The sequence below is a fragment of the Pyrgilauda ruficollis genome, unplaced genomic scaffold (genome assembly GCF_017590135.1).
Source record: "Pyrgilauda ruficollis isolate IOZ18807 unplaced genomic scaffold, ASM1759013v1 scaffold39, whole genome shotgun sequence".
NCBI lineage: Eukaryota > Metazoa > Chordata > Aves > Passeriformes > Passeridae > Pyrgilauda > Pyrgilauda ruficollis.
In genome coordinates this window covers 1,521,765-1,546,989 of record NW_024525378.1, presented here as the reverse complement: position 1 = coordinate 1,546,989, position 25,225 = coordinate 1,521,765, and the positions used below count along the sequence as shown (strand labels likewise).

General features: G+C 37.8%; 1 protein-coding gene across 2 annotated transcripts in view; it reads right to left on the bottom strand.

Annotated features, from left to right (window-relative positions):
• Positions 1-3,375: 3,375 nt before the first annotated feature.
• The window catches only part of ELP2 (elongator acetyltransferase complex subunit 2), a 38,529-nt gene continuing 16,679 nt past the window's right edge, over positions 3,376-25,225 (bottom strand). The window contains exons 9-22 of one of the 2 annotated variants that reach the window (XM_041476673.1): positions 24,362-24,457; positions 22,526-22,626; positions 20,421-20,552; positions 19,789-19,938; positions 16,854-17,042; positions 14,701-14,767; positions 13,283-13,378; positions 13,105-13,162; positions 9,381-9,453; positions 8,794-8,980; positions 7,086-7,207; positions 6,449-6,591; positions 5,800-5,913; positions 3,376-4,846 (exon numbers count right to left, since the gene is read on the bottom strand). In XM_041476673.1, the coding sequence (XP_041332607.1) occupies positions 4,690-4,846; positions 5,800-5,913; positions 6,449-6,591; positions 7,086-7,207; positions 8,794-8,980; positions 9,381-9,453; positions 13,105-13,162; positions 13,283-13,378; positions 14,701-14,767; positions 16,854-17,042; positions 19,789-19,938; positions 20,421-20,552; positions 22,526-22,626; positions 24,362-24,457 (1,685 nt within the window). In that variant the 3' untranslated portion in view covers positions 3,376-4,689. The remainder of the gene's footprint in view (positions 4,847-5,799; positions 5,914-6,448; positions 6,592-7,085; positions 7,208-8,793; positions 8,981-9,380; positions 9,454-13,104; positions 13,163-13,282; positions 13,379-14,700; positions 14,768-16,853; positions 17,043-19,788; positions 19,939-20,420; positions 20,553-22,525; positions 22,627-24,361; positions 24,458-25,225) is intronic. The other variant, XM_041476674.1, reaches the window with a different exon arrangement.

The window sequence follows — 25,225 nt, the reverse complement described above, 5'->3', positions numbered from 1 at the left end:
CTCTGCACTGCAGCTCTTTCAGCCTCCCTGGCTGAACTTCTTCTGCAGAGAGAGAATTGTGTGTCGCAGCTTGGTGCTCTCTGTGGACAGTGGTGAAAACTTGTAGCATGCAGAGAACTGAATAGAGGACTGCCTGACATGTCAAAGGAAAAAACTTGAACAGCAGGAAGCTCCTACACTCTTAAAAGTGTGTCTGGAGTACAGCTATTCTCTCAGAGAGGCACATCTTTATATGATAACTCGCAGGAAGAAGACTCTCCAAGATTATGAAACAGAGAGACAAACAGAACAATTGTTTTATCTTGAAAAGCACTTGGAAAGCTTCCCTTGGGGAGACTGCAGTCAATTCATTTTTGTTGAGGAGAAAAGTTCCCCCCACTGGCAGGTAGACAGCTTATGGTTTAGCAAGGGAGGAGGGCACGCTGCTCACACGTATGCCAGTAATTTGTTGTCAGGGAGAAAGGAGGTAATGCTGCTGGACAGGCTGTGTAAACACCAAAAGCCCAAAACCTAGCAAAGGAAGAATCAGAGACACAGGAGGCAGAACGGAAAATACCGACAGGATGTTATACTTGATACACTTGAACTCTCCCAGGATCATGTATTAGAAAGCATTGGATTATCTTACAAGAACAACAGGAAGAGAGAAAAGGCTGGTGAGAAAATAAGGATTACTTACAGGAGTATTTAGGGACCTGCAGGAATGGAGAAGGGATAAAGAAAACAAATCGTATTCTTAGAAGAGGGGGTGAGTAAAGAGAGAAATGTCCTTAGGAAAAAAGCACTATGAGGCAGGACAAGATCAGTGTTAGCACAAGCTTTTGAGGCAAGGGGAACAGCTCCTCTGCAGTAAAAAAATCTGTTTGCTGCATCCTTTGTTCAGCTGTGATCTGCTGGAGTCTATTCAAGGGTGGCACCACCGTAACATGGCAATTACCTTGGGCACAACACCTCCCCTCATCTGTGCAGCTGTAATGTTGGCTGAGTCCTGCAAACACCAATTACATGGAGCAGCTCTCCTTGAGGACTTCAAATCCAGGGCATGTCTGGTTGGTAGAGCTACCCCAGGATACTGGAGCTAGCCCCATTATTATGGTACAGCATCGGGATTTGTCACATGGTCTACCATAAATTCTCTCCAGAAAGAGAGAGGTCATTTCTAGCTTTATTATTGCATTACAGCATAGGATGAGTTGCTGCAGAAAATAAAATGACAATGTCTGCATATTGAACACAAATTCCTCAAACACAAGGTGACAGCAAGAGCTGTGCTTGAGCAAGAGTACCAGGGGCTGGCAAAGGGACCGCATAGCCTCCCCCAGCTCCCTACAGCAAACATGGAAGCAGGATGAGGGAAATCTGGTGGTTGGCATAGGGAAAAAAGGCAGTGCTTGGCTGGGGAAGAAAAGCGTCTCTGAAAGGATATCCCACTGTTTGAGGGTGTGCCAGTACACAGCGCAAAAATGGGAATGTTTGGAGTGTCAAGGGGTGGGCGTGTCACAGGGTAAACACGCTGCCCTGCCGCCTCAATACTACCACTGCAGAGCCTGATAAGGACTGCTGATAAAAGAGCAGTAGAGGGGCATTCCTGAACTCTGCTTAACAACTCCCACCTCCACCAGCTTCCAGTGCACAAAAGGCAAATTCTGATTTTTGTCCTGTCAGTGATTTTGCCTCATCTTTTGTACAGCTCCAGATGCTCCTTAAAACAGCGCAAGTAATATTTTTGCTTCCCATTTCAGTTATTTTAAAGTTTCCTTATTTGTAACAGCCACTTCTTTAAAGTGAGATTTGAGTCTAAATGAGGGCACAGCTGCTTCCTCCTCTTCCCTCATCTCTGCATTAGCTGCAGTTGGCAGTGAGCCTTGGAGCATTCTCATTTCTTCACGTTAAATATTTTGGAAAGCAGAGATTAGTCAGTTACCAAAGCGATGTTTTCAATAGCTCAGAGTTCAATAATTGACTTCCTTGAAATTTTCAACTGCTTCTAGTTACTTCTGAAGTCTCAGCCCACAGGAGAGACAACAGCAAGCTAACACTTTTTTAAGGCTTAGCATGATGCATAACCTGCTCCTTCTTTGCCATTTCATAACTGAAGGAATTAACACAATCGATAGCATTGCAGCAGTGTTTAGGGAGCTTGTCATGTGGAGCCCAGGCAGGAGTTCCTCGGGCTGAATGTCAGCATCCCACATCCTCCCAATTTACACAAACAGCTTGTTTTGTCTTCATCCACCAGACACCACAGCATGCTCACCTCTAATGTCAGTGTTAGCATGGCTTGTTGGTGCAACTCAGACTTGAAGATGCCTACACCTGCATGCTGGACTGAAAGATTTAAGATTGCTTTGGACAATCTCAATAACTATTTGATTTTGGTTATAAACAGCAAGACCCATGCCATTTCTTGCTTGCTTTGTCACACAGACCTCTAGTATAAGATGAAATAATCCTCCTTTTGGCCTGATTACATAAAACAGTTTGTTCACATCTTTGACCACAAAGGCTCTTCAAATTTAGCATAAAGCCAGTAAAAACTGATAATATGCATCCAAAATCTTCACGGGATGGCTTTACCTCAAATGTATCAAAAGGTAACAGAATGTTCTTTACAAAACTTCAGTTTATCCCATCAATTTTCTCAACTCCATTTTCAGTGGCACTGTACAAGCAGAGAATTTCAGAGCGCCAGGTACATTGACAGCAGCTCATTCCTTAGTATTTTTTACATGCTGATTTACATTTTGAGAATACATGAGGGGATTTATGAGAAGGTAAAGGTGTATATTAAAGTCACACCTACTAAATGCATAGCAAAGTGATGTGTGAGCAAAGAGCGTATCATACATAAAATATTAATCATGTGTCAAGTTGTCTAACCTCTAACTTAATTGAAAATATAAAGTGTGTATTATAAACATTTAGACTTAGGAGACCAACAGACTAATCTGGTGCATTAAAAGCCGGAACAATGAATGTGATTGAGTCACCAAGTCCCAGGGGTAATGGAGTGGATTACTAAATCCTCTAGTAGCTGATGCTTGTTAATGACAGTATTTCACAAAATAAAAGAGAGGGACAACTAATAAGATGTTTCATTGCCAACTATACCTACAATTGGCCACATAGCAAGATGTACTACTACTATTGGAAAGAATTGTACAGTATTATCATCAAATTTTAAGATACAAGATTACAAGTGTGACACAGAATAAAGACCCACTTTTGGCAGCTTTTTGAAACCTTGCGAGTGGTAAGTTATGTCATTCTCTTGTCAGGATATAGTTGCTCAAAAATTCCCGGACAAGTGAAATACAATACTCAAATGCTTGAATGCTAAAACACTCATGTAAGGAAAGCACTGGGCACCACAAGTAAAATGTAGCAAATTATCTTTATTAATAAGTTGGGCTTTTTTATTCCCCTGTCCCCATTTTAAAGAATGGTTTTGGTTTTTTTTAATGGCTGAAAAAACAGAACTGAAAATAAAGAGCTAAAATACAAAACCTTTCAAGGCATAAACACAAACCCTTTCAAGGCATAAGCCATAATTACTCTGAAGACAGTATAGCCCACTCTGAAAGAGCTACACTCTTAATCTAAATATCCAACACAGTAGAAAGTTAAACACAATTCCAGTTACCTCTGCACTGCCAGTAACAGGTAGCAAGCAGTTCTTCAATAACAATTTCACTCTCAAAGTTTAACTAATTTCTAAGTTAGACTTTGGAACCAGATACAGACCTGCTGACATGAAGTCTTTCTGAAGTACTCTCAGTCTATTAGCACTCTACTTAAATTACACTATGGGACAACTAAGTTAACTTGTTTTCACAAGAGCAAAGAGGGAGTCCTCAAAACTCAGGAAGAGCCCAAAGGTATTGTAAGAAATGGCTATCTCCTTTTAGCTTTTGCCTAGTGATATCCATAAGCTTTTCCAGTCTGAACCATGGAGGACAGCCCTCCAACAGTCTCAGAGGTGGCTCTTCTATCACACTCTGCTCAGAGAGGGCTCACAGAGGAGACACCACAAGATTTAAGTGGTCTGTGAGTTCAGCTTTAAGCCCTGCCTGACCAAGAAGCCTGAGTTCAGCCCTGCAAAGCAGAATAAGGGAATAAAAGCAAGCACGACTGTCCAAGCATCTGAACACAAACTACTCCTTCCAGAGTCAGGCGGCCTCAGACTTGGTCCAGAGCTCTAATACACATTCAAAGGCAATCAGAGAAAGTTCCATGTTTAACCCTGATCTCTGGCTGCACATGCCTGAACACAGACTGGAAGCACTGGCAGGCCCACCAACAGTTAACTTTAATAGCAAGAGGAGCTAAAACAATTCAGTACACTAAGTGGAATCTCAAGCACAGAAGTACCCAAGTATCAGCAGCTTCCCACCTACCCTTCGAGTCACAGCAAACAAAGCTCTCTCATTATCCTCCCATGCCCTACCCCACCTCCCATTCCTCAGTTTCAGGATATTCACCAAAGAAAACATATCTTTTATATTCCCAGAACTGCAGGATTAGAAAAATATTTGGCATTTCAAACTTCCACTAAAGTTGCTTTAATAAGTTACATGTAAGATATTTTACTTTCCACAGCAGAAAATAGAAAATTCAATAATCAAAGTGGCTAAAAGTTGAAATAAAATGCTGTGAATCTGTTTGGCACAAACAGGCCTGCTGTCTTTTCTAAAGAGCAAATCTGTTGACATTGAATATTTTAACACAGTGATCGGCTCCACAACTTGCAAGCTGCAACCACTTGCTGCTGTTCTCATCATTATGTCCAGCTCTGCCTGCATGATGTCTCCAACATAAGCGTTTTACAGCAAGAGCATGACTTTGGCTGCAACAAAAAGAAATCCATACGTAACTGCAAAATGTTAAACACAGTTGGGCATGTGAGTGTAAACATCAACATTCATGTAATTAGTACCCTTCAGTTAACACTATCAACTGAGGAAAAACTGACTTGTGACAACCAGCAGGTATTAAGTTCTTATTAAGTAGGGTCATTAACACTAATGACATTTTATCCTCTCACTCATCAATAATTCAAACAGCTATTGATTTTCAGTTTTACCACATTAAGCTGGAGGTCAAGTATCTCAGTTACTTAGATATGACAGATTTCTGGCTTTTAGCCTGCGATTTCCTGTTATCTGGTGTCTCTTTCCCATTCACTGCAAGCACACACAGGCCAAAGTCACCATCAACTTCCATTTCTGTTACTATAAATGCCAGTGTGTGATAGAACCCAGGGGAGTGCTTCAAGTGAAACATTCCAAGTCTCTCCACAGAGTCTCTCTAGCTGTCACTGCAGCAGCCCCACATACAGCTTGTCATTCCTTTGGTTTCTGCTGGAAGCTGTTCACAAAAGCTTGCTGTCACCCACTCTTAAGTGTTTTGCTGATGTACACAGACAGTGATCCTTTCCACTCTCTCTTCAGTGTTTTCTATCATCATATTTATGACTAAAGATAAAGCTTTTTTTTAAGTAGGCCAACAAAGGGTAATACTTCCCAAAGTTTTTGCATAGCATGAGGTATTTTGGGGGTTTAAGCCCCCTCTGGTTTTTGTTCTTATCTGTTGGAAGGTTTTTTAACACATCATAACTAGTATTTTTATTTCTGGGTTTTGCTTCAAGCCATCTTTAAACTTTCAGGGATCAAACTTTTCCCAAAAGGATAACAAATTTTGATATAAACTAGATTCATACATTTTATAAGAACAGAATTCCAGCACTGTTAGTCTGAAGAATAGTATTTCATTGCTTCTAACCCACTTCAAAAGACATACCTGTTCTCTATCTCAACACCTGTGGTCCAGTCAGCCAGTGCTGGTTCTTTCCCACTTTGCTTCCATGTGTACAAGATAATCTTCCCATTCTCTAAGCCTACTGCAACAATGTATCTATAAAGAGAATAATTACATTCCTTTCACTAGAAATTACAGTAAAGAGCTCAGTGAGGTCAGTTCTAATGCAGGATAGAAAGAACAGCACTCAAGCACTGTTGTTGCACCTTGCCCTTTAATCAGTATTTATTTTTCCATGAAAAAAATTAATACATCAAAGCTGCTTCACAAAAAAATTAGCAAAGCAGAAACCTGCTACATATATCTGTGGTTAGGAAAAAATAAGGAGGTTATGACAACATCAGATCAGTCAATATTTTTGGAAGAATTAATGCGTTTCAGGTGTGTTCATGCATCTCTCCCTCCCCTCTCCCACTTTCATTTTTCTTATTACACTGCTTGGAGAAGTCACCATACACCTGAAAAGGTGGCTAGGAAAGAAAAAAAGTAGAGGTAATTCTGTTAAAAAATGGTCAAAACAATTGACAGTTAGATTTAGGGAGCTGTTCAGCTGCAGGAAACTAGTTGACCAAAGGGATAAATACTAATTTCAGATTAAACACAAAATGACAATACAGGAAACCAGCAATACCTTCCATCAGGAGTAAGCACACGGCTGATACCAACAGCAGTCACAGAATCCCCAGCATCCAACACTGTTGAACAAGGCTTGATTGAATCCAGCTCATTCCCTTCAGTAATCACTGGCAAATCACACTGGCCCCAGATAATGACCTGTAAGAAAGAGTCATCTATGAAATTCCACTTCCATCTTCTTGTAAATGCCCGTACAAAAACATAAGGAATAACTTCATTAAAATAATTTCAGTGCACAGTGGGTGACCCTAAACATGGTAAAAAAAATCTCTACCTACAAAGATTTGACTTTGAAGGCAGTCTGTCTGATTTCATTAAAGTTACTGACAACAAAACCAGATTCTGTTATGAAAGTTAAAGAAAAACTTGGGACCCATAGAATTATGTGACATATGCTTGTCTTACTGCATGAAAAAAGAAGGGAGAATGTCCAATTGGCAGCCCACAGTCTTGTATATACATATTCAAGCACTTTATTTAGCTTATGAAAGTATCACTGATTTCTGTGCTAATACATGCAATAAGATTTTTCTGTATATATAAAATAGGAGCTCATTAGAACACAGTGTTTGTTATTTTAAAAGACGTTGAAAACAAATCTAGGCTTTCTAAATTCCTTTAACATTAATTACCTTTTTGTCCCGACTACCAGTAATAAAATACTTGCTATCTGGTGTCCAATCACAGGACCAAATGATTCGACTGTGGACAGCTGTATTTTTATCTGTGTATGCACAGCAAGTGAAGACCGGTCCTGGAATAAAACATGTAGAGGAAAAAGCCTTGTTTCAACTACTTTACACATTAAAAGTGATTGTTACTCTTAACTCTATGTCAGAACTGCAAGAATACTTTGACATTATTCCACTCATCTTTAAAGCAACTGGGAATACTTAGGACTATATGAGGTTTTTTCCCAGCACTTACTACAGTGATAACTAGCACCTGTTCAAACAGTATCAGTAAGCCCTTATAGCCCTAAAGCAGTGGGAACACTTCAATCTTTTAAATGCATTTCTTTTCCAGAAGAATTTAAGTATAACACCTTCAGGTTATTCCTGTCAAGATTTTTTAAGAACACTGACTTCAGAAGTTTCTGAATAGTGCAACATTTACCTTGTGTTCACATTTCCCCGGTAATTTCACTAAAGCTGCTATTTACCAGTAAAGTCCCAACTGCTCAAATCATAATGGCCCAATTGTAAAGATTGATGCATTCCCGAAGAGACAAGCTTATATTTCAGCATGTATACAATCAGGCACTATATCTGATCAGTAAATGAGAATGCTTTTCCTAAGTAGAAAAGGTTGTCATTTTGGAGCATGGACTTGAAATAACCACTTCTTGGGATGCCAATAGCAGCAGTTTTGCTTTACACTATGATTTGCTTTACATAATGATGTTATTTGTAGACAGAAGGGTTATTGATGAACAGATGAAAAGAGGATTTCCTCTACTTGCTATGAGTATTCATGATCCTTATCCTGCACCATTGTGTAACTACTGTAGACAATATGCCAGGCTTTAGAACAAAAGTCTGAATAGAACAGAAATCCAAGCCAGGATACAACTGGACACTGTCTGAAGGGGCCAAAACTCACTGCCAAGTCTCTAGGAACATTCTATAGAGCCCAGCAGTGTTTATATGCTATTAAGCCAAGAGTGCAATGATAATCGCTTTCAGCACAAGCATCTGTTCTAGGATTCTATTAAAGTGTTCAATAGCAATCTCCTCATGATTTTGCAAGGCTCAAAGTCTTAATGAGAAAGTCAACTGAATCCTTACTATCAGCTCTTTTTCCAGACATAGCCAGTTCTAGTCAAATTAATCAATTGTGTAGGATTATCAGAAAGCCACACCAAAGACAGAGATTAATCCTGTCAAGAGTCTCAAAGTGTCATGCCACGCAAGCAGGGACAAGGCAGCCTATGCAGGATATGGGTGCAGCACTGAACCTTCTGGGTATGCCTGCACAGAACTCTGCAATGAAGGCTCTCCTTGAGAGAATGCCAATCTGAAGTTCAGCTCGTGTACTTAATTCCAGTAAGTCAAACGTACAGTAACATGCAGAAGGCAGGAGAACTTCATTACATCCATCAATTAAACACTATCTAAGCACTATATTCTTCTCTACATTTTAATTTCATTTTTATGTTTCCACACACATTGTTTGCATTTCTTCAATCCACAAGAGCCTACAACACTAATAATTCTTTAAAGTTGCATGCAAAATATCAATTAAAATATTTTATCAATTCTCTTTCAAATATTTTGCAGCGAAAAATACTGAACAAACAGCCAAGTCTACGAACACCTATATCCACTTCACGTATCTTACCTGACTCTGAGGAATCCTCTTTCCTCCACAGTGACCAATTCCTGTCTCTAGAAACAGCCAGCAAAAAGGTGTCATCAGGAGAAAATGCCAGCTGAGTAACAGTCAGATTGTGAAAAGACAAACTCTGCAGTTTCTTCCAAGAAGTAGTGCTCCACAAAATAATTGCTGCATGTTCTTTTTTGGAAGCCTAGATGGATGGAAAGCAATATCAGGGCGAATTAATGAGAGCAAGTATAAAAGTCACACATTTCAAAGTAGTAAGATATTAGACAGCTTGTTTTTAGGCTTGCAATCCAGTAAGACCCAGCTTTCCTCTGGGAAGTTTCAACATTGTTTCCCTACTTTCTTCTAATGCTGACAATATATCAGTAAGAAAACATTTCAGACCTATGTTTGTTAGAATTTATCATACTAATATCTTCAAATTAATCATACACAATTTAGAAATAATAATTCATTGGCAATCCACCACCTTTGCAAGCCAACTGTCACTTATACAAAATCTTTCACATTTTGTGAAAGAAGAGAATTCAGCCCTAGAAATCGGACGGCACTTTTCACTAGGTGGTGCTAGAATCTTTTCTTACCTTACATGCTGAGGCAATTACAGTGTTTGAATTATTGCAAGCAACACAAAAAATTTCATATCCATGTCCATATCTGAAATACAAGTGAAAACAAATTTAACACATCACAATCATTTGTACAGTATGTTTCAAAGTTGTCATATTAATTTAAATCCCTTTTCAAAAACAAAAGGCACCTGACCAGGAACTTCTCACCACTGCTTCTGTATTACATCCCAAATAATTTGTTCAGCTTTCAGTTTAAACATCTGCACAAATTCTTCCATTAGAAACTGGCTACAGAAAAATCTCTCCAGCCCATTCCATAGTCTTAAAGCATCAGCACTGCAAAATCCCACCCTAATGACTAACAAAGCAGATTAAAGCAGCATTTAATGTATCCTTATTTCCTTAAAAAGCAATTTTAACACTACCAATAAAAATCATAAGCCACATATTTGAAAACCACTGAAGAAATATGCCACAGACACACAGTCAAAGGATGCCTATTCTGTGAAATACTGCAAGAAGATTTCTGAACTAAAAGACAAGCATCATGTTAGAAAAGGAAAAAAACCTCTGTAAAACTCCCAATATTTCTGGCCTTCTCCAGAAATACATTTTTTTAATCAGTCTTCACATGAGTTCTGCTGAAATCCAAGCTCACATATCCAGACTGGTATTTAACTAATAAGGAGAAATCCCATACAGACTAACCCAAATTAAAATCAAGTCACAAAAAAGATTGCAAGTAAAGTAAAATTGGAGATGTAACCTATAAACAGCAGACACGTATCAGCTCAGTACCAGCTGGGTGGGGTGGTTTCCTATGATTCTCCTAGTTCTGAAGAGATAGGCAGCCCTCTTAATTAACTCCTTGGTCAGTAGTGTTAACTTCTTACATGGGACTGATGTTCATGGGATTTCACTTGCAGCCAGAACAGCCTTAAACGACAAATTACTGTCCGGATCTGCTGAACAGAGTCCAAAGCATCATCACTGGGCATATCTCATCACCAGACTGCCACAGCCAGGTCTGAAGACTGGAAATGCACTGGCTTTTATGAAATGTAACTGTGCCTGGACCTTTTAACAGAGAGAGGGACTGGTGTGTACCCCTAACTGAAATGTTAAATTGCAAATTTGAGTGTGTCTTATAATGATGAAGGTACTACTGCATGTCTTACTCTTGTTTTGCCACCAGCAGGAGTTTTATCATAATGCTTACTTTTAAAGCACGTTCCTGGAGACTGTTTCGTAGTGAAAACCACTGCAAGCCAATTTTCTAAAACTAAAAAATATTTATTGTATCAAAAGTATAAATTTCCCAAAATTCAATGATGGGAAAATGACTTGTGAAACAAATCCTCAGTTGTTTTGGTTTTAATCTCCTAAAAGTAGTATTTGAAGAGCAGTGATTTCAAGCTTCTGCATGCAATGCTTCTTTTGCTAAACTGAAATGTCAAAATGTAACCATTCTTACTAAATTAACAGAAAACATAAAATATTGTCTCTTGTGAAGTTACATCAGCAGGACTATCTTAGGTCAGACCAGCAGCTGTATAGACCATTGCTGTCTCCAGTAAAGAGAATTAAGCTATTGGGAACAGGAGATGCTGTTTTAAAGGAGGGTATATGAGCCTTGACAGCATAGGAGCTACAATACAGTCCCATCCTCTGATACCATAAACAAAATCTTATTTCTTCACTACATAGTTCACAATGGAGAGAAGTAACTGCATGAATGAATAATGAAATTGTATGTTCAACCACAGGCAATTTTGCCTCAGCACTGTACAATGTACAGCATTTTTTAATGTACAGGTAGACTGAATGGACTTTCAAGTGTCCAGACAAATGAATACAGTAATTTTCTAGTGTCAAAAACTAGAGTTCTTCCAACTTTCAAGTGTATTACATGAAATGTACATATATGCAAACATATATATTTATGTCAACACTCAAGCTTTAATCTCAGCATGCTGCATATGAACTCTGATAATTTTCCAAGGGGATAAAGATTAGCATATTCTCACAAGACTTATCATATTTTTAAAGTTATTATATTATATTAAAAATTCAGCCAGTTCTTCGTACTAAAACCTCCTCAAGCAAATGCTTTGCAAAACCCAACACTAATCCTTCAAAATTTGGTGTCAAGTTAGAGCTAGGAATACACAAATGTCAATGACAAACAAGCTATTTTTAGCAAGTCAGTGCCTCACACTGTTCTTCTGCTGCTATGGCAACTCGAAATCTACATTATGCGATTTCACGTTACTTCTTTCAAGATTACTCTGACCAAAAAATCTGAAAGTCTATGAATGCTTTACATCTTGTTGCTCTTGCATAAAATGATCTATATCATTAGCTGTGTCTCTAAAACCAGAAAAAACTGCTCAGATAAAAGTCATCTGAAGACTGTCATAAAACAGAGTTATTTTAATGAATGCAGGATATAAAGGCAGATAAGCAGTACTCCCATAGCAGAGTATAAAATATTAATGTCCCACTAGACTTTGTGAAATGTCAAAGGCAAATGATGAAGAATTTTGGCCTTGGCTCCTTTTCACTACTTAAACATCCCTTATCAATCTACTTATGTGAGTGCATTAGCAGCCATAGAATGCACAGAAGAAACAGTTAAAGTTAGAAATTACAAAATGTGCAGATATGGTCTAACATCCACCGGCTTTCCTCCTAAAATCATTTTTGAGTACAAACACAGTAACAGAGCTTAAAAGCATTCAAAGCAGATTTACTGCCCAATTGAAGGAAAAGATGAACTTCCACAGAACTTCCCCCTAGGTCCAATGAAAGCAAGCTGCATAGCATTTTCCCAAAGCTTTTTATTTCCTTCCTCACAAAACTGGTAATGTAACTGTAATGTTCCTTCCTCACAAAAGTGGTGACTGTAACCATCACCAAAGGCTCAATAATCTTCTTGTTCCAGTCTGAGACCCCCTTCAGGAGATTCAGATAAATAAACCCAGATTGAGATTATTCAATTTTTTTGTGCTATACTTTGATACTAAAACTTTAAAGATTTTGAAAGTATACCTCATGTTACTGCGATTCTTAAGGAACAAACCATGTGATTTTTCATTTTCATGTGAAAATTGTTGTAAATTTCAGAAAAGGAAGAAAACACAGCTGAAGAATTCTAAAACCCTGCAACCTCAAAACAATTATCCTGACCATGTAACTTCATTATCTTTGCAACTGACAACCACTGTCAGCATTCAATAGTCAAACTAGCCTTGCAACCATCTTACTCAACACTTATCACTTTGCTCTACCACTACACACACTAGTTTGGCTGCTGGCTCCATCTATTGCACCTTACAACTCTGACAGGAGTTAGGGGCAAGCTCCTCCATGGATGCCTCAGCCTCTACTTTGTGCCACATCTGCAAGCCTGGGTCATGAAGTGGAAAGTAGCAGAAAACTCCTTACACAGAGAGACCTTCAGTACAGACAAGGCTTTAAGGAGAAACAACCAACTAAAATAAAACTGTGACACATCAGTTCTAACTACCATTTTCTTCACTGTTTACTAATTTTTATATATATATATATAAATATATATATATATATTATTTATTTATTTTACAAGCAATACAGCACACACAAAGTCGAATGACATAGTAAAATAGGAAGAGTTACAAGACTAGGCTACATTAACACGTTTCAACAGCTTTCTGGAAATTTTGTAACAAAGAAGAAAAAGAAAAATAAAACTTACAACTTCTGAATTTCAGGCCATAAGGTATTCTGCAGCAAGTGATCCTCTGGTGGAGGTTCTAAAAAAGATTTGTACAGCCTATTCAAATTTGATTTTTTCAAATCAGCTAAATAATGCTTCGAGTTTATATTCAATGAACCTCATTCTCTATTACCTATAACAGAAATAATTCTCATACCTGTAAGGATCAAGGGTTGAAAATAAATCTCTGGATACTGATTTGAAATGCTGTTAAATGATTCTTCATCCTCATCTGGCTGAACAGACATATCTCCTATTAAAATAAGGACTTCATTAGCTAGAGAACATACTAGACAGCAGGGAAAATATGAGGATTTATTCTACAAGCAAAAAAAATCTATATTTTTTACAAGTAGTCGAAACTAGGTTTCTCTGCTTGCAGAGTTACAATAATATGAATACTAGAAGCTAGTTATTCTAGTGCATATGAGAATGAGAAGGTTTTAAAAAAATAAATCTAACCTGCATTTTGAAACTGACCTCTCTCCATCAGCACAATCTTTTAGAGATTACTAAAAATAATTTCACTGAGCAAAGCAGTCACAAGAGTTCAGCCTGTGTTTCCTCAGTATTAAACCTTTCTTTCTGTATGTGAAAAAGTTTAAGACAAAAATCTCTGATACAAGTGATGAGTTCCTAAATGTGATGTAGATCACTAAATGAAAACCTGCATTTGAGCAAGTGTAGTTACAACTGCAAACTTCAGGAAAACTGCTGAGGGCTCAGTCATTAGCTTTAGGCAAAAGTATCAGAGGCAACCAAAACTAGTTAGTGGTAAGTTAAAACTGAACTCTGTCCTTCATTGTGAAGGTATTAAGAAAAAGGTACAGAGATGGGGAACAGTTCCTCTCAGACAGAATCTACCTTTTTGTCAAATGGTTGGGCCACATGAAATCAATGGAAATTAATTATTCTCTGTGTGGCAATAATCCAGAAGAAGGAGGTCTTGTTCCCTCTCTCATTGGAAGAATTCATGAGTTAGCAGGGGAAAAAACTTTGCCAAACTATATTTTACAAGTTACTTGGGGTACAACCCAGTTGTTTTTTTCTCTACAAATTATTCAGGAAAATTTGGCTTATTGCCATTGAAGACCCTGGAGACAAAGCTTATTAAAATGCTTCCTTTTGTAGATCATACCTTCTGATAAAGCTTTAGGCAGAGAAAAAAAACCAGGTCTGACCTAATTTGTACATTCCACTATAGTGCATTTTTACCAGAGACTTTATGAAAAACCAGATCCCTGGTCTCACTCCCAGTGTCAGAAAAATACTTTTTATCATTCTAAGGACCTATCTGTCCTTCCTTCCCTATTCCCCCTCAATGTAATCTCCACTGTCTCTCCAAGCTATTAGCTACTGTTGGCTAACTAATTCCTCCTTAGTCATGTTTTTTACTTTAAAACACCATGTTTAGGTGCAAGCAAAGAAATAAACACCTTGCATGATTTTATTTCTAGATTCTGAACTTGCAGTCAAGCCTACACTTACAGACCTAATATGTACTAAAACAATCTATCTATACTAAATAAAGTTTCCACATGAAACGCCATAATGATTATTTTTCACTAGCAATACCTTCAAAAACAGCTTTATTGGATAATCCCAAAGCTGGCACAGTTGCACCTTCTGGAAGATCAAACTGCTGAATTAAAGAAAAAAGAAAGGTTACACACAGATTGTCACAAAGGCTTGCATTTCAAAGGCCACAGCTCAAGGAATCCCCAAGAGTTTCTAGAGTTACTTTCCTAGAGAAGTGAAGGGGGCACTTTGAAAAACTCTTGTCTAGAACATACCCTGGACAAAACAAAGACCAGTACTCTGGCAGGAAGGGGGAAAAAAAAAAAAAAAAACACCAACAAAAAAAGTGCTTTTCTAAGGCTCCAGCTCAAGGATTTTCTTCAACATAAATTGCAGGTTTTCTTCCACAATTATATTTATTCTAGCACATACATGACAATTAATCTATTAACTGAGAGCACTGCCGTTTTTAACACAATAGAACTGGGAAATCATTGTTCTGAAGTGATATAATAAAGCAGCATTTTGGAAAAGAGAACAGAGGGTGACTGCCTGTGACCACAACTTAAAACACAGCTCAGTAAACAGTACTGAGATGTGGCTGGAATACGTGTCTGTTCAAAGCAGCACAAGGGAAAGACAAATCATCAGACAGAAAACAGCCCCATAATGGTATAGGGAAAGAGTAAAAGGGTAGAAAGTAGAAAGGGTAAGTGAACTTGGGGACCTTCCTGTAGAGATAAAAAAAAGATTTAATAGCTGTAGACCCACTTCCTTACGGTATCAGAAAAGTTCAAAGAGAGACTGTTTTACTGAATTAAATCAATATTTTAGGTGACAGCTTAAATTATACTTAAATGTTCATAATTAGATGAGAAAATGTATCAGAGACCCAGACAAGCATAAGTCCTCTAAAACAGAAATGGTTCCTCATTACAACCCAAAGTATAATACAATCCTATGGATTTGAACTGAATATAATCCTATTCAACCCTTCTAGAATATAAAACTGCTTTTTGGTTTCAGGTACTTTTTTGGGGAAGGCATTTAAGCCACATTAAGAAAAAGCTTCCCCCCTTTAGTGATAAAAAGCTTTCACAGAAAACAATTTAAAGAAAGCTATTTAAAAGCAGCTATATAATTAGAGCTCATAAAGCCTTCCTCTTTAACCAAAGCCCATGTGAAACACTTTGTGATATGAATCAAAAAACAGCACTCAGAGGAAGAGCCAATAAGAAAAGTCTAAATAAAGTAAAATAATGACATCTGCCACCCTTACAAAAGCACAATGTTATTTGTATAATGGTCATTAATGCAAATGCTTATGAAGTCCTGTGGAATTAAAGCACTAAGCAGCTACTTATGTAACTTCTTGCTATCGAAAATGATTCCATTTCTGTCCCAGATATTTCCATTGTTAAATTAATGGAAAGGCTAATCCATGTCTGAGAAACTGCACAGAAAACCCTGGTTTTGAGTGAGATATACAAAGAGCATGCAAGATACTGTACAGAGGCAGCTATCTTGAATGAGGTCTGCTCTACAAAATGCAGACAAAATCAGAATTAAAAAAAACCTTAATGCAAATGGGGAGCAAACAAAGAATAGCAGCACAGGACAGCTGACATACCCACAACTAAGAACTGGAATGTAAAGGCCTCAAGAAAACTTCCAATGCCTAGAGGAACTAAAGCATGAGCAAGTACATACTTATAAATATTTGTATGCAAAAACTAAAAATAGTGCTGAAAGCTTCATGCTATTTCCAAGCATGCAATTGCAAAAAAAAAAAAAAAAATAGTAATACCAACACATAACCACACAACAATAATTAGAACTAGGCAAGACTACTACACCCTTAAGTTAAAGGGAAACACATTAACAGGCTTTATTGTTTGTTTAATCCCCAAGTGTGTACAGTGGTCTACTTTGGTTTGAGTTACTTAAAATTTACCCACACTATATTCAATCATTTGACACAAGGTCCTCTTTTGTGTCAAATTGAACCTGTTTCATATAACAACACCATAAAAATACATATGAAACAATACACATGGAAGTAAGCAGAAGAGAAATGAAAAACAAGGTTATGTTTCAGTACAGCTAAAGAACTTTTTCAAAGTTTAGTGCAATCTGACATTTTCAGAAGCATTAACTCATTTTACATCTAATAGGGTTCTCTTCATGTAGCATTGCTTTAGGATACTTACATGGGAGCAGAGCTTCTCCATTGGGATACCAGTGATGTTACTGAAGTTTTCTATAAAATTCTTGGGAGCACGAAAAACCCGAAGCACTTTTTCATCTGCTCCTGACACGAACTCAAACCGGCCGATCATTGCCAGACAGCGCAGGTCGTACCCGTGTACTTGAGGCCTGGCAATTTCATGCCACGTTACCTAAAAATGAGCAGACACACAGCTAAAAAAACAATTCTTAAACAGAGAGAGAAACAGTGCAATTCAAAGTTCCAAAAAGGCACCACTACCCACTTGCAGGATTTTTTAACACAAAGCAAAGTTAAGAACAACCTCCTACTGATGTGCATAAAACTGGTGCTTACTACATCAGCTGAATCCCCTTTTTCCACCAAATCATTGCTGTAATTAGTAAACTGTGTCCCTGCACAGATACGTTTAAGGCACTTGCTGTGACTTCTTCATGCTAGACAGTCAGGAATAGAACATAATTCGCCTAAGTAAAAAGAGGTTTGTATCCTACTACTTCCAAGACTGTAGGTCTGAAAGACCTAAGAAAGGTAGTGATAATTATCCTGCTTCCTTCATCTGTCTTTCACAAAGAACAGCAGCATTGCTAGCAGCAGGCTACAGGTTCTTACTTCCCTCTTTTTGTAAGTATTTGATTCAAGTGAGACCATTTAATAGAAGCTTTGCAAAAAACTGACAAAACCATAATAGATTTTTACTGTCATTCTCTATTTCACCCAGATGATACTTCAGCTGGAAAAATGTAGTGTGTACTTTTGAGTTAAGAGCTAGCAGAACCAAAATTAATTGAAATAACTTAGACTACTTCAGTATTCCAATGCCTATAGCCAAGACTAGATATCACATGAGTAAAGGCAAAGGCATTATATGGACTCTAAACTGCACATATCACCCTAAAAACTCAATTGAGTTTTAAATATTGAAGTTTCTGATAGGACCTGAATGGGAATTTGAGACATCCTACAAAACCTACAAAATGATTTCACAAGAGCTTGATTATTTTTCAGTGAGGAAAAAAGCATTCATTCTTTAAAAAAAGATAAAATCAAACAGTGCAACAAGCCCTTCTTACCCTTTACTGGGTACATCTTTGCATACAACACAAAAAACTCAAACCCCAAACAAAGACAGGGTTATGTAAGTCATGCAATAAGCGTTTTCCAGAAAAATCAGGATGGAAATTTGCATGACAAATTGAAGCTGAAGGTTATCCCTCTTTTCTGATGTTCTGATATCAGAACTGAGATATTGAACTAAGTGTTGAATTTGCATTCAACACTTAGTTTCCTTTTTATAGGGAAAAACGTGAGCTGTAATACTAACTTTCTATAAACATCTGAACCATCCATTGTGTCTTGTTAAGACAAACATCAGATGTCACCTGTTGTAATATTTCAGCTAAACTCAGTGTGATAAAGAAAGTAAGGCATTTTAAAAGCCTGTTATCCAAGTTCATGAGCGGCAGAACTAAAAACTTTTCCAGGGTTCAGAAATCCTGAACAAACATCTTCAAATGACCCATTTCTCTTCCAACCCTCCACTTCACCCATCCAAAAAAGCTGCTAAGGCTTTCTCCCACACCTCATGCAGCAGCAAATATTAAAACTACTTAGATTTACACCTGGTCAAATTATCCTGGTGGCTGCTCTGTGTCAGAACAGGAAGGCAAAGTACAAGAATTCAGTTCATGCCATATTTGGACATGAAGACAGCAATCACTCTGCTGAACTGATTGATTCAAAAGTTTCAGGGTGAGCTGTACAGATAAATCATAGAAAGATCAGTTCTTTCAGAAGACAGGATTAAAATTTAGCAAGCAGCATACATAATAAAGAGTGGTACTTCAGTAGGTCACAGAGAAAGTGACATTGACAACCCTTGAATGCTGCCGATTTACATAATGTGCTAGTCCTGAACTTTGTTTTGATCTATTTCATGTATCCTCCTGAGTGGAGATTAGGGTAAAAAGCAGGGAAGGAAACTGGAAATATCCTTCCTACAACACAAGGCAAAACCTAGGTCTTGAAAAGGGACTGCCACCACTCCTGTATGGCCTGGAAGAAGGAAATCAAAAAACCGATGGTAAATTCACTCTCTGAGAAACACCAGACCTCCTGTACTGGTCTACATTACAGAAGCTTTGATGAGACAGCTGTAATAGCCTCCCCAGCCAATGGCACAGGGCCTTATATGACTACAGTCAGTCTAGTTTCTGCCAGTTTCCTGAATGGAATATTGGTACTGTTCTGCCAGAAAAGGTTGTATTTGTAGAGGAGGAAAATGCATGCAAAACAAGAAACAGGAACTTCTGCATTCCTAAACAGACTTTCCCCCAACTCAATGCAGGAGGAGTGAGCAAGCAGCAGTGTGGTCCTTAGTTGCTGGCTGGGGGTTAAAACAGGACAGGTACCAGCTGCACTCATGCAGTTCAGATAATCATTCTAGTAAAACAGTGTCATTAATAAATTAATGTAAAAAAATACAGTGAGAACTTCATTTAGATTATGTTAGTGTAAAAAAGCACAAACAAAGTTGAGTTTCTTTATTATTACCTGCAGCAGTGTAGCCAATTGTTAAACACTGCAATAGGTGGTTATCAGTACCAGTCATGTATTCCTCCTTCTGAATTACTGCAGAGCCTGTTTTCCAAGACTCTGGGAGAACTCTGGTTCTAACTCTGGTAATCTGGACATGGACTCAGGATTGAACTGCAATCATACTGTGTGATTGCAAAAAAACTCTGCCACTAGTATTTTTAAAGTAAAAACAGCACATACTCAATTACCAAACAAAGCAGTTTTAAACAGATCATTGCTTGGGGAACTTTAAGGTTTGAGTTATATTCAGACAACTCATTCCAAACTCAGGACCGACCAAGCCCCCTTAACCACACTCACAAAATCTTTGAAGATCATACCTCTGTTTCTTCCTTCCTTTTCCATGGAGCAAAGAGCCTTGTAGTTTGATCAGAGCCCACACTGATGACAAACTCTCCTTCTGGATCCCACTTCACATCTTCTACACTGTTAAAATGTCCTGAAATCACAACTTCTGGAGTCCATTCTTTCTATGAGAAAAGTTCCACAAAGAAGTAAGGAGTTTTTCATTTGACTGATTGGCATTTGACTGATTCTAAGTAAAATAAAACTATAAATGTGCTTATTAAGAAAAAGACATTGGTAAACAGCAAATTATTAGAACTCAAGAGAGGCTGAAGAGACACAAATACTGATGCATTGCTCCCATTTGAAAGAAACTTGTGTTATTTGTTCAGCTGTGAACAAAGCACAACCACAAAGGAGTTCAATCTATTCAACTGACTTCATGATCCCAACAGGTCAGAAACAGGGTTTAGAGCCTGGAGGATTTCAACCTTCCTTCTGTGCACGAATGAGACTCCTACAGAATATTACATTCAGAAAAGGACAATTCCAATGACTAATTTTAAATTATACTGTTACACTTTTCTATTAATAACAGAAATTTACCTCAAATGACTTAAAAGTACAATTCTTTTAAGTCATACTACTAACGAAAAAACCAACGTACCTCATTAACTGTAGCCTGTTTCCAAAGGTGTAGTGCTCCATGAAAAGCATGAGCGATGATCATTGAACCATCAGGACTAAACTGGCAGTCAAAAAATCCAAGAGTATTGCCACCCACTTCACCTACCCGTACCTAAATTAATGAACACAAGGGAAATATAGATGAAAATAGCCTTCCATTCCTACAAAATCATTCTTACTTCAAGAGATGAAAAACTACCTCTAGACAAGAGTTCACATTACACACAGAAACACATTTGAAGAATATTTTAATTGCAAAGTTAAGCACTGAAATGTCACGGGTATTAAAGCTGCGTGCCAGTTGAATGGAGCCTCCCTTCACAGACATCTCAAGATAGGATTTCACGAAGGGAAAGAAAACACTGCAATAGATGAGATGCAAACCCAAATGTTCTGTGTTTCAGTCCAGCTTGTTGGACGCAACAATTCCTAATCATCTGTTGCCTGGTTACTGCTCTGTTGCACAATAAAAAAAAATGATCCAAAGAAACAGTAGTTCCCAAGTACATTCTTTTTTCCTACCTAATTTCCAATATTCCCTAGCATACTTTCACTTCCCTGCTTCTCCATGAACAGCTGCAATTTGATCCACACTCCTTCTGTGGCATATTCTGGCCTCTGTTTTGTGCTTCTCTTATGACTTCTCATATATGCACACACGCATACACACAGGCCTTACAGTTGCTCTAGTGCCCTTCCACTTTTTTAATTTTGTTAAAAGATTAATAAAGTTATAAAGTTACACTTTCAAGTTTTATTCAAGACATAAGACCACCATTTCTTTCAAGCTTTCAACTCCCCCATTCTTATACAGCCTCTTTTAAAACCAAAACAAAATGAACCAATGTCCCATTTTAAATGGCACTGCACCAGTAGCTCCGTCTTATTAGCACTCATTCAAAAAAATACCAATCATATTGAAGTGACTTTGACATGCCATGCTAGAGGCAGAATTCTAGTCTCACCTCTGAGCAGCGGAATGAATTTCTGAAGACATCTTGCTCATCATATCATGATGAAAGAGAGAAACTGGAATGTTCCCCTCGTGCCCTTCCTCCCTGCAGGCTTCCAGCTCAGATTTTCCTCTCTTAATGCAAAATGGATTTCTGCAGTTAAAATGTCTCATCTTGAAGCTACACATTTGTGGTCAAACCAATGTAAAGAGAACGTAAAATTAAAGAATCACAACTTGCAACAAGCTTTACTACACAATACGTTTTTAGAAGCTTGTGAATTTAGCCACAAATACCTGTTACACCTAGGCACATCAAATGGCATCTCTATGTGATTGCCCTTTTGTGAACTAATTTCTATTTCAAACACAAAGGCATCGGAATTTTTCAATGAAACAGAGGAAAAATTAAATACCCTACCGTAATTCCCACTTTTTTATCCAAGAGACAATTGGAACTTTCTTTGTGACAGGAAAGACCACAAACAATGGGTGGCATAACCCAACACAAACAACTTCAACTGAACTACTGCAATTTGGAAAAGCAGGTCAACTGAAAAGACATCAATCAAAGCACTGGAGAAATGTGGTTGTACTACCTGTTTATTTAGGATGATCCACATCACAACAGCTTTCAGATTACTACATGAGTGACACATGAGTATTCAGCTCAAATGGAAAACCTAATGACACAGCCAATGATCAAGTTACTGTGAGTAAAACCAGGCTTGTGAATTGCATGTCAGCTGCTCTGTGGTAACTGCTTAAGTCACATTCCCACAAGGATGAACTGCAAATAGTTCAAGAGGGTTTCTTCCTCCTCTTACTAGGAGCACACACCATGCATTATTATGCAGCCCCCGCCTTGTACACTGTGAATGACAGCTGAGCACAATCCCCTTATAAACTCCTCAGTACAGTAATAAGAAACAAACAAGCAACAGAAATCGTATTGTATCCATTTTTTTAAATACAGTTTTACTCGCAACAGACCATCAGAAGGAGTATTTTTGCAAGAAAACACTTTGCCTTTCTCTGCCAGAACTTTAGAGTTTTTGCTCCCTACAGCACACACATGATGCTGGAAACACAACTTGCATACAGCACATATTGTGAGAAAGACTGACACTTGCCTGCTCTAGCCAGACTCCAGATTCTTTATCTGGTTCCCAGATGATCACGGTTTTGTCCATTGATGCAGATAATATCCTCATTGGTTGTTGCATACTGCCATCTACAGTACAAGGAAAATTATTACCCTACAACCTAGGAGCATATGATCTGAAGAAATTAGGTAATACTGAAATATAAACACATTAAAAAAATGTTCAGCATCAGAGACATGCAATGCATTTCTTATATGCCAAATTTACAGGCTCTATATTCTTGCCACGCATTCTTTAGGAGATATTGTATTCTTAGCCACAATCACCCAAAGAAAAAGTAAAACACATACATAAGAACAACCATATTCCAGTTTTCTCACTCCAAACTTATATTGAATTAAATGTAATTTGGAGGCAAAGCCACAGTTTCACAACTCTAGCAGTTCTCGATTCCATTCCTTAAGTAAGTTTTTACTGAGAGATTTATAGTTCAAAATAATTGCCCAGTATTCACTGTTTGGGTTTTATTCCCAAATTGTTAGGTTTGCTACTGACTTCAGCAGACACTAGCACCCTGTAGTATATACAGTAACTCAGGACTGCTCCCCAGAATGCAGTGAAACACTCCAGAAAAAAAGCCCAACAAGAAAAGACAAAAAAAAAAAAAAAAAGCCAGCTCAAAGCATGGGAAAGAGGGAGCTGGCTCATCCCCAGCTGTGAAACCTGCAGGAAAACCACTGAGGAACTTTTCTTGATAATAGAGATATTGGCAGGCATCTCATGAGGTGATATGTTAGCAACAGACTTCCTACCTTACCTTCCGCACTGAGAATATGTCCCTCAGATCAGTTTGCCTCTAGTGAAAATCTATTTTAGGGAACCCAGCATTGGGCAGGCCACAGAACACAAACAGCTTCACTTATGCAGGAGCACCTGGAAAACTTCATGGTCTAACAGGACAGTTTTCAGATTGCAGTGCAAGGCTGATGGGCCTGCATTGTGCCTAAACCTTGTTCTAAAAAGCTAAATCGTTTACTGGCATCTAATTTAGAAAAAAAGAGAAAAGTTCAAGGACCAGATAACTAAACCAATATTTTTAAAGCAAGTCCTGTGTCTTTCACTAAGTGTATTTTGACATTCTAATGGCACTCTGCTGTTCAAGTGTTGTATACACCAGCAAAGCTGTCCTTTGTACTGCTGAAGTCACCTGCCATCAGTAACTCTAAAATAAATCAGAAAAAAAGACACCTTTGCAAGTACAAATAGTCAAGGGTGTTCTGACTGTGCAATGTCAAATCAAGAAACTCCTTCCCTTATGTCAGGTAGACACATAACAGCAAACCAGTGCAAACAAGGCTGTCAGAATTTAAGGATTTCAAAAGAAAGATAAATACTAGAGCAAAATGCAAAATTAAACTATAAATAACACTGTTTCAATGGGAGTCTGCACTAATGCCTTAAAGTTACATGCTTGAGAAAAACTGATACTCCAGGAATCTACACCACTAAAAAGAAAGGAGAGTTCTTGAGGTATGCTTACCTTCTGAAGAACAGACAGCTCAAATACATATATCAAGGTAACCTATTAGAGCTATTAATTCCTACTGATTAATTAAACTATTTGTACACCACATCCAACAAATCAATTACAATAAAGTCTTTACAGCTCTGTAATTTAATTCAATTCCTTAAAGAAAACTTGAATACAAGGCAACATTTGTTTACTCATAAAACATTATTTGCAGAATTTAAAGACTGTCATCTCTACAGGAACAAGCGAACATGCAAACACAATACAAAGACATGTGACTGTACTCTACGTATACGACACTTAACACTGGTAAGTGTTTGATATCATTTTACCTTTGGAAAATGAAGGTTGCCAGTGAACTGCATACACCCAGTTTTCATGGCCAGCCAACACAGACTCCAAAGAAACTGCGTATGATGTGTCAGCATCTACCACAAATCAGAGAAAAGCATATTTCTTTCTAAAAGCCAAGAAAGACCAGGTCATTTCTGATATCTTTAGTGAAAATAATCGACTGCTTTCAACATCTACCAACATCTCAAAAGCTTCTTCACACTGAACAGCTCCTTGAAATACTACTTTGGCACAAGCCCTGAGGACCAGATTTATGGTCACAGGTCAGTGTATTGCTTCAGAAGGGTCTCTCAGAATTCCTGGAGAACTCTCAAGCAGCGTTGAAATAAATGCTCTAAATTGGCACTATGCATACTCTTACACATATTTGCATCTCCAAATGACTGAAAACACAAGCATTAAGATACTTCAAACAATGAATTAGGATTTGGAGGAAGTAGCATGAGCACTTTTTACACATATCTTCATTATATTGACTAAGTTGCCAAACCATTTACCCTACAATGTCAGTAATGAAAGCATCTGATGTTGCCATGCTTAAACAGCTTGTAAAATGACCATAAAGTAAGCCTGCACATACTTAGCTGTTATTTGCTGTATGCTTCTAATCTTTAAGTTATAGCAGCACCTTTTAATTCATTGAATTCAAAAGAAAATGAAAGTTAAGCTATTAAACCGGAGAACTACAGAACAGCTTCTCTCCCACAGACAAATAAGTGTGCTATATATTGCATTTGGAATAAGCATAACAGTAACAACCCATGTTGGTATTAAGCCCTCTCACTGCTTTACCATTTTGTGTAATATATCATTAACTTTTGGCTTTAAAATAGTAATTCTTT